Source organism: Buteo buteo, chromosome 6 (assembly GCF_964188355.1).
Source record: "Buteo buteo chromosome 6, bButBut1.hap1.1, whole genome shotgun sequence".
In the NCBI taxonomy this organism is placed as follows: domain Eukaryota; kingdom Metazoa; phylum Chordata; class Aves; order Accipitriformes; family Accipitridae; genus Buteo; species Buteo buteo.
This window is the reverse complement of record NC_134176.1, coordinates 29,153,027-29,162,307: the sequence shown is the minus strand read 5'-3', so window position 1 is coordinate 29,162,307 and position 9,281 is coordinate 29,153,027. Positions and strand designations below refer to the sequence as shown.

The following is a 9,281-nucleotide window of genomic DNA, read 5'->3' as shown; positions in this document are numbered from 1 at the left end:
AAATTATGTTACCTATTTGAATTTCCTATGAAAGGCTTTAATTTTTCACTTTAGTACTTTTTTTTGAGATGTTATTAGTAGATTGCATAAATAAGCAATGCAAGGAATAGTAAGATGTATGGGGGTTATTGTAGATTTAACAGCACAGGAGGTGAGGCAGGGAAATGCCCGAATTCAATAGGGTGTCAAGCACCAGATATGAATATAGTGAATGGAACATTTTTTAACTAAGCAGTAATTTGTATAAAAATACTTAATTTCAGAAAGACATCTTTCACTCATTTTTAATGCATATTCTCATATATGTCCCCTATAGCCACATAGAAAGCTTATGTGAGGTAAACACTAAAAAGATTGATAATCCACAGTGTAAAAGCCTGTCTTCTCCAGAGAATCCAATGAGGCTGTTTCTTGACAGCTTTGTTCACAAAATTAACCCTCTTACAGTTAAGCTATGCCTAGATCCAAGAAATTTTACATTGAGAGATACCACTGATACCAAAAGGATAATCTTTTGATAAATTCTTCAGAAAGTCACCTTTTTCACACAGCATCAGCTCACTTTCTTCCAAGTATTAAAAATTATTTGTCAGTGTAAAGATACTTTTTGCTACCTTTTAAAAAAAAAAAACAAACCACCCAATTTTCTGAACATAGGAGCTGGGACCCAACACAAGAAAAAGGTTATCCAGCACCAGTCACTAAAAACATTTTTAAGCCTACCTCCAGAGCCACTGGTGCTGGCTTTTCCTACAGCTAGGTATTGAACTGAACGGGCTGTAGGTGAAACCCAGTACAAAAATGCATGTATTCCATGCACTTACTCCATGATCTCTCCTTTCACAGTGTCTGGGCTGCTGCCAATCCAAAGACATCAGCAAAGCGATTAGCGTAGGTGCTGCCTAAAACACAAACAAACTCAACATCTGAAGACATTTAAATTAATTTTATTTATACCAGGTTTTCAAAATCAGAAATATTTCAAAGAAATTCAATACTTATAGACAGGTGCTACATTGATGATCTTTCATCCACCATTAGTGCCGTGTTTTCACTCTACAATCATTAACTTGCCACCACAAACTAAGGGGAACTTACAGAAGTTTATAAAAAAAATAGGCAGACATGAAAATTTGGTTTATACTGGAATTGGCATAAGAGAGTAAAGCTTATTATCAAATTGTGGCAATTGCTGTATTCCATCACTCGTTCTGAGGGAATGGTACAGGAGAAAAAGACTCTTCCACTCAGGGAAACACTTAGGGTTTAACTGAACATACTCAAAATCCATTCAATGATCTGACTAGGAGTGATTCTTACACTCAAGTCCATATAAATTTAAGCTTTGCATTTCTGAAATCGCCACAAGCATAAACCTCACCTACTCACCCTGGTCTTGGACCGATTTCCCTTTTTGGAGAAATCAAACCTGCATGTCTATACCTCTTCCAGAATTTACCAAATCAAACAAAGCAACTGCTGGTTTTGAAGTATTTTTTTTGTTTTACAAGAAAAATGCCATTTCTGCACAAGCTACTCTCATGAAAATTTTATTTAACATTTCTTTATCAATAAAATAACTGAAGCCAAGATACCCAAAAGTCACATCTACACGGAGATACACAGAAGATATTCAACTTGAGAGGATTTTCCTCCACTTCTCGATCACAATGAGGCCCTCACCATTTTGCATAATGACAGAAAACAACAGCTGACAAACCATTTTGGAACAGATGCCAGCTGTCTCTCATTTGTTTTATAATTCAAACAGTAACAGTTCTGTAGCACTTTATTGTTTTGTTTTGTTTTTTTTTTTAAAAGCAAGCCATCTGAATTGGACCTCACATCAGTCAGTCAGTCAGTCATTTCAAGAACAAACTGAAGGCAGGCTGATCCTTCTGGATCCAAAACTTCTTTTGGTAGGAATCTTACATAAATACAGTTTGTGCTTCAATTTTATATCTACTTGGACTGAGTGAATATACACCTAAGCTAGTTTAAAAAAAAACCACAAAACTAACCTTTAATATTCAACTTAGAAGCCACAGACATCTTTCCAGACTGTTTGCAGCAGAGACAAACAATAAATTTAAACACAGTACTGCTTAAAAAAGTTTACTGTCTAAAATTAAATTCAAATGGGTTTATTAAAATTCAACATTTTCAGTTTTGGCTTTTTCTAAAGAAACCATTTATACCTTGTGAAAAATCAGTTAAAAGATCATTTCATTATACTGTACTGAACTCAAGTCAAACATAAAGCACAAAGTAGATCTTTACATTAAACTGGGCTTTGCACACAACGTGAATAATCAGAAATAGACTATTTTGAGCAATAAAAAGATTTTTTTTTTTATCTAGACAACATGCATACCATCAGTTACTTCTCAACCTTAAAAGGTACCTGAAAGGAGAGTTTTGCAGAACAAAACCAAGACTCATTAATACACTTAGTAAGTCAGTGGTCATCATGCCTTTTTAGTTAAATTCTAGTAAAGTTTAGTCTACATAGAACAGCTAACACAATGAGGTGTGCAAGTCATAGGGATAGCCGCAAGCCTGAAACAAAGTCTTAAAGTTCTACAGGACAAGAGAGCCTAAACACAGTACCACTAGGTTATTTAAACTACTAAAAAAAAACCAACCCCAAATATTTTGAATATTATCCGCTTCCTTGTTGAAAAAGGGCTATGGACTGAACATAAAGGGCCCGTATTTAACAGATCCACAGCTCTACTCTACCAACTTTTTAAAATAAGGTAATGATAAAGAGCATTCCTTCTAGCAGCATGTACAGTTCAGCTGCAAGTGGCTGCCTAACAGCACTCCTTTATGCATACCAGAAGAATCATGTCCAGTTTTGCCATTTGTGGATAACGATGACAAGATACAAAAGCATGTGTTTGCCATAAATAGCTCTGGCTAACGGAGGATTGCTCACACAGAGCAGATCAAATTCTCTATAAGGAGAGCATTATTTGGCTCCCAGCCAGAACATGTCCCCGATGCAAGCCTCGGTAGTGGCAAACACTTTCCAGTTCTATTTACATAGAAGCTAACAAGCAGAACAGTTCATTTAGCCTATTTCTTGTACCAAGTCCATCCTAACTGCAACACTGCAGAAACAAAAGTTATTTACCGGCTTCATATTCTGCATGTAACTGTCATTACACATCATCTTACTGAAAAAGATGGCAAGCTGTAAGATTTCGTGCAAGGTTTTACTCTGACATGTAGAACTTTAAGAACATTCAGGTACAAAACACACTGCATACTTAATTACTTCGTATTTTTACGTTTCTGACACAAGTGTTTCATGGAACTAATGGTCTCTAGTAGTGGTAGCTTCTTTACTTTTAACAGTAAACTAGTATCAGGTCCTTTATCGAATGATCAGAACAGAGCCACAAAGTATTGTAAAGCAGTGCCTAAATCATGATTAGGAATGAAAAACTTGCATTATTTAAGATGAGATTAATGATTGTTTATCTTTACAATACTTTCCACAGAAGTTATTTGAAATATGCTTAAACATACTTAAAAACTCTATTTTCCAATGAAAACAAGGCAACGTTCTGTAATAAGCCACAAGTTTTATTGCAGCGTGGCCAGTTTTTGATCTCGAAAAACAATGTTCCATTTAAGGCTCTTTTTAATACAGAAATTGCCACCATGACTGATGTTTTACAAAACTTTAGTGTTTCAAGACTCACATGGTAAACAAGATAACTTCTACTCCTGTTCAGTAGTGTACATTCAATGGAAAACAAAAGGCATCGTAACAGCTACTTCATTTATAAAGATATGCATGTAACAGGAATGAAACTGAGGTACTACAATAATTTGATGACACAGTTACAGCAACTTAATTGGCATTCCTTTGGGGGGGGGCGGGTCAAACATATTACAAAAAAGTGCTTTAAATGCATAGTGTTGTGTGCTGCCATGTCACAAAAATAGGCTTGTCAAGGCAGGTGAGGTGTATGAATGCACAAGAGCCTCATGGAACTGCAATCAAGTGCAACTGTAAGTAATACTGTATAGAGTCTACCATCCGACCAGTGGACAATACTTTCAAGGCATTCAATGAGCTTACCCTTTGCTGTCTGCTAGACTATTCACATTAACTATCACATTCATTGTACACGTTGCAAGGAATGCCTGCAACGTCAGTTTTGGCTAAGAGTATGACGTGAAAGCATTCCTTGGATCCTACATAAAACTACCAGGATTAAACAGTCTAATGGCAATCACTGGTAGACTGCTTAACAATGACATCTCCTTCAGGGGCATTAGGGAAGGGACTTATTTTTTTGAGGAGGGAAGGGGACAGGGAGACTAATACTATTCCAATTGAACGAGCTGCAGAAATGGAAGCTCCTTAGATCCAGATGGCACTTGTCTGTCTTTTTATAAGGGTTTTCCTTCAAGTGAAACTACCACGTTGCCTCCCAATTTCTCTCCAAGTGTTGAACGGTCCTTAATATCATCCAAACCATTTACTTGCCACTCATGTTTAATACCTGAAAGACAGACGGACAACAACGTACTTGTGAGAACCTCAACATCGAAATGGCATTATAATTAATGAGCAAAACATTTTTAGGTCCGTACCTGTAAATTTCTTTTTAATGGCATCTTTAGAGCTTGCGTAGATCATCTTGCTTTTTAAAGGTGCACTTTCAGGAGCCCTTTAAAGGAAGGAAGAAAACCACAGCAAAACAGTTATTCAGCCACCCAGCATTAACTCCAGAACATTCAATTTTAACAGCGAGCTTTGGTTTTACACACCAGAATATAAATACCAGGTCTTCTTTCTTAGATTCCTTTGTCTCATATGTGGCATCATACAAAGCATATCGGCAATCGTTCAAAGGTAGCAACTTCACAAAGGCTGTATAGGGGTCCTCCACGGTATCTCCAATGTCACCAACCAGTATCTGCTTTGACTCCTCTACAATTATTTGTTTTTTGTCATCGCTTAAGCAGAAAAGAACGGCTTTCTTTCTTTTTTTAATTTCTTCTGGGGTTGAAGATTTCCTTACTTTCATGTCATTGAAAACCTTTATGACTTCATCATTCACTGTTACTCCAGAAGCCTGTAAAATGAGATCAAAGGAATAATTTAAACAGCAAAAATTAACACTCACTAGAAAAGATGATAGCCCGCAGCGGTAGATAAAGAAGTCTGCCTGCCCCTGTAAGAATAAAAACACTATACTCAACCTGAACACATTATCTTCTGTGGAGCAGAAGATATAAAGGAGGTGTAAATTCTGTACTCTCTTGTTGCAGATCTCGGTATCTTCCGCTGTGATTCTGGACAGCAGTTTTATACAACTAGGCACACAACCGTACTACTCAAGCAGTCTTCCATTACCTTATCATGCATTTGGCCTATTTGGGAGGAGGAGGAGGAGAGCCGGGGGACGACACACTGGCCATCAGAGAGGAGTTTGTAGGTTTGGGTTGGGACGGAGGGTGCGTTTTTTTGTTTGTTTGTTTTTTTTAGTGGAACAAATGCTACAGCAGCAGCTCACATCCAGCACGGTCATGACTCTCATTTTGCTGGGTGATGTAAGGCTCTACAAGCAGCAGAAATGTTTTCTGCATTGTGTCAGCTTCAACACCGCGCTTTAAAAACTCCTGAATTCTACTTCGTGCTGCTGCACAAGTACTGCTCGGCTGCTCTTGCTTCGTACAAAAATACCAGTTACGATGTGCACAGCTCCCCACCATAAGGCTCGCCAGCCCTTCAAAACCCGAGCCTAAACCCAGCACGAAAACGGAACACCGACAGGGCAAACGGGGTGCTCACGGCGAAGAGAAAATAATTTCGCAAGCCCCCCTGCGAGCCGGCGAGCCAAACCCATCCGCAGCGCCCTCGCTCTCGGCCCAGCGATTCCATCCGAAGAGGCGGGCGCCGCCGGCGCAGGCTCTCCGGGGGAGGCAGGTGCGCGGCTCGCCGGGAGCCGCCGGCTTTGTCCCCGGGGGAGCCCGCCGGCCCCCGCTCCCCGCTTTGTTCGCGGGGACGGCGTTCGCCCCGGGGGACCGGCCGTCCCGCCGCCCCGCCGCCCTCCAGCCCCGCTCTCGGCCACCCCTCGCTCCGGCCCCGCCGCTTCCCGACGGGCGCCCCCGGCCGCCCCGCTCCCCCCGCCGGCCGCGGATACCCCCTCGGGCGCCGGGCCGGGCCCGGCGCCGGGCCGCGGCAGCCCCTCTCCCCGCGCCCGCCGGCGCCCGGCCCCCCCCCTCGCAGCCGCGCACCGACCGGCGCTCGCACGGCCGGGCGATGCCGCAGGGAGCGCTGCGCCGCCCGGCCGGCCCCGACCGCCGGCCCCCGGCCCCGCCGCGGCCCGCCCCGCCGCCCGCTCCTGCCCCGCGGCCGCTCCCACCGCCCCTTCCCCCCGCACCCGGCTAAAATTAGACTAAAATGGCCGCCGGAGGCCGCCGCGCCGGGCCGCGCCGCGCCGGGCCTGCTCAGCCCGGCCCCGCGCCCCGCCGGGCCGCGCTGCCGCCGCCGCCCGCCGCGGGCCCACTCCCGCCGCCCTCCCCGCTCGGCCGGGCCGCGCCGCGCCGCCCTTACCATGGCGCCGGGTCCCGGGGCGGGCGGCGGCTGCCTGCGGTGCGGGGCTGCTGCACGCAGGAGAGCGGAGCGGAGCGCTGCGCTGGGGGCGAGGCGGGCGGGGACTCGGGCCGGGCGGGGGATGAGCCGCGGCGGCCGGGGAGGGCCGGTCACATGGGCCGCGCCGCCACCACGTGCCGCCGGGCCGGGCCGCGCCGCGCCGCGCCGCGCCGGGCCGCCCCCCCGCGGGGCAGGGCAGGGCCGCGCCGCGCCGGGCCGGGCCGGGTCGGGCCGGGCCTGCGGGCGGCGGGGCCCGGCCGCCCCCTCGCCCCCGCGGCGGGGCCCGGCCGGTCGCGCGGCGCGGGCAGGCGCCGCCGCTGCCCCGCGGGTGCGGCTGGAAGCGCTCGGGCGGCCGCGCCTCGGCCCCGCGGCCCCCGGCGTCTCCCCGCTAGGCCGGCCCCAGGCCTACCCCGGCGGGTCGCCGGCCGTCGAGGGGGCGATGCGGCCCCTCGGCCCGGCGCGGAGCAGAAGCAGCCGGTCGGGCCGCGGTGGCGGCGGGGCTTCTTCTGGAGCCAGGCGGGGCTGCCCCGGGCGCGGCGGCTCCCGGCCCTGCCCCGCACCTCCTGCCCGGCGCCGCTGCCTTGGCCAGCGTGCTTTGCACTGCTCCAAAGCCTCGGCCGTGGCGTCGGCCGCCTCTTGGCGCTTTCGGGGCCGAGCGCTGTCCGTGTGCCTGCACCCCCCGACGGGGCGGCACGGGGGACGCTCTGCGGTTGCCGCGTGCCACGGGTCCTTGTCCACCCGCGGAACGGGAGCCGTGCTGCTGCCGCGGCTGCCTTGTCTCTGTGGGGAAAGGCCCGGGGGGGCCTGGCGCAGAGACAGCACCTGTGGTTTTGAGAGAGCTGCTCAGGCGGTGGGGCGGAACACCGCACGCAAGGCAGAAGGAGCAGCGGTAAAAGATAGGAAGGTGACTTACAGAAAACGAGGAAGGATAACCCTCCCGAGGGTGTTCCACTTGTCCGTACTGAGCTCGACAGGCACTCAGGCACAGCACACCAAACACGGAGCATTCTGCCCCTGGCCCATCCAAGTGGACAAGAGGGTTGTCGGCTCCCCGAACTGGTGTCCCTGAAATCCAAGAGATCCTTTAGAAGATGCAGATCTCAAAACAGCTATACGAGGGAGCACGCAGCTGCATCGTGGCCGGTCAGCCGCCTCTCCCCGGAACACCTGAATTGCTAATAGTACCTTGATGGAAACCAACAAACTAGTGTTTGTCAGCATGCGTGTATATACGTACATGCATACATACATATATACACATTTCACACTGCATGGCATGAGGGATGTGGGTTTTTTTCCCCTTTCTCCATTACTATATGCTCTTGGCCACCTTGACTGGATGAGCCACTATGTTTCCAATCTCCTATTTGAGTTACATCCCGCCCTCTCTGTATGCAGAATTCAAGACTGAATGGCATGCATCAATATTCAAAATTTGGCCCATCAGCCTTGAAATTTCTAACCCGGAGCAATATTACCCTTTGGCTCCTTACAGCCACCCGTTCAGGACTCCCCACCGCCACTGAGCTGAAAACATTAAGAGTATTAGACTCGGCGTTTTTCCAGCTGATGGCCACTTGTTCACTCTTACTGCTTGTTCAGTGCCAGCAGTGTGGGAGCCAGGAAAGAGTACCTTTATTGCGTATTTGCATTTAAAGAGTCAGCCATTACCCAATTCACTTTTCAAATACAGTATGTGCTGCTTTTTGATCAAACAAGTTAGGATAGGTGAAAATCGTTATGGGAATTAATAGCACAAATCCTAAACCGGATAACTCTCAAGACACAGTTTTATGCTTGGCTTAAACCAGCATAAGTCCCCGGGAGTGTCTTGACAGCCCCATTTCTGGGCATCTGCTGCTGTTGCACAGCTTCATGGACTGGTGTGGACGTTAAGCGGTTTCAGATCCTCTTTGTCAGGATGGTTTAATGTCTCCCAAAACAGCCTTCCTGATGCTGCAGCATGTCATGGCACGCTGTGCCTGCTGAGTGTCCCAAACGGAGGTCTGCGTCCTTGCAGCCATGCACAATGTTGGGAGGCCGCTGTGGCAAATAGCAGCGTAGGGGTTCCTTTGTCTTTGCAAGCAGATGCAGCCGTGCGCGTGTGCAGTACATCCTCCGGTGCCAGTGACCACAGTCGCTGCCACGGGCTCAGCAGGCGTCTTCGACACTTGTACAATACTATGAAACCGCTGCGTGTCAGTGCCCTAATCCTGTGCCCTTGCAGTGCATCTTCAGCCACCCGCACGGGGCCTCTGCACTGCATATCCCAGGCTTGTAAAACGAAAGGTTGAGAAAGAGTTACCAGCTCCAGAGTTGCACGGCTGGGTAGATGCTCCAGGGATGACAACTCCAAGACTGTGCATGACTCACCCTCTGTCTTTACTACCATGGAAACTGAATAATGAATCAGAAGTGCTTGTTATTCTCTTCACCTCCCAAGGTGCATACCTGAGGCACACAGGGCTACCGCTGCACATCACTGACTGGCGCCTGGCAGTTGTCGGAGTACAGAAGAAGCAAGGGCTGAAGAAGGAGTATTTCATGACTTTATAGAAATCTCTGAGAAAGAAATGCGTTTACCAGAAACAGCATTTCTCAGGGGTGAAAAACAGGTCACAGGTAAAGAGAAAGGGGCTTCTCATTTTCAAGAAAATGA

At 48.0% G+C, this 9,281-nt stretch overlaps 1 protein-coding gene across 2 annotated transcripts; it reads right to left on the bottom strand.

The window, feature by feature from the left end:
• Positions 1-931: 931 nt before the first annotated feature.
• CFL2 (cofilin 2) lies at positions 932-6,741 on the bottom strand. Of its 2 annotated transcripts, none has more exons than XM_075030297.1 (4): positions 6,584-6,741; positions 4,792-5,099; positions 4,615-4,691; positions 932-4,523 (listed from the first exon to the last, which is right to left on the bottom strand). In XM_075030297.1, exons 1-4 carry the CDS (start codon positions 6,584-6,586, stop codon positions 4,411-4,413), a joined length of 501 nt encoding a protein of 166 aa, XP_074886398.1. In that variant the 5' UTR covers positions 6,587-6,741; the 3' UTR covers positions 932-4,410. The 2 variants fall into 2 exon arrangements, with proteins under 2 accessions (XP_074886398.1, XP_074886399.1); XM_075030298.1 differs by lacking the exon at positions 6,584-6,741 and adding an exon at positions 5,227-5,998.
• Between the last annotated feature and the right edge of the window lie 2,540 nt (positions 6,742-9,281).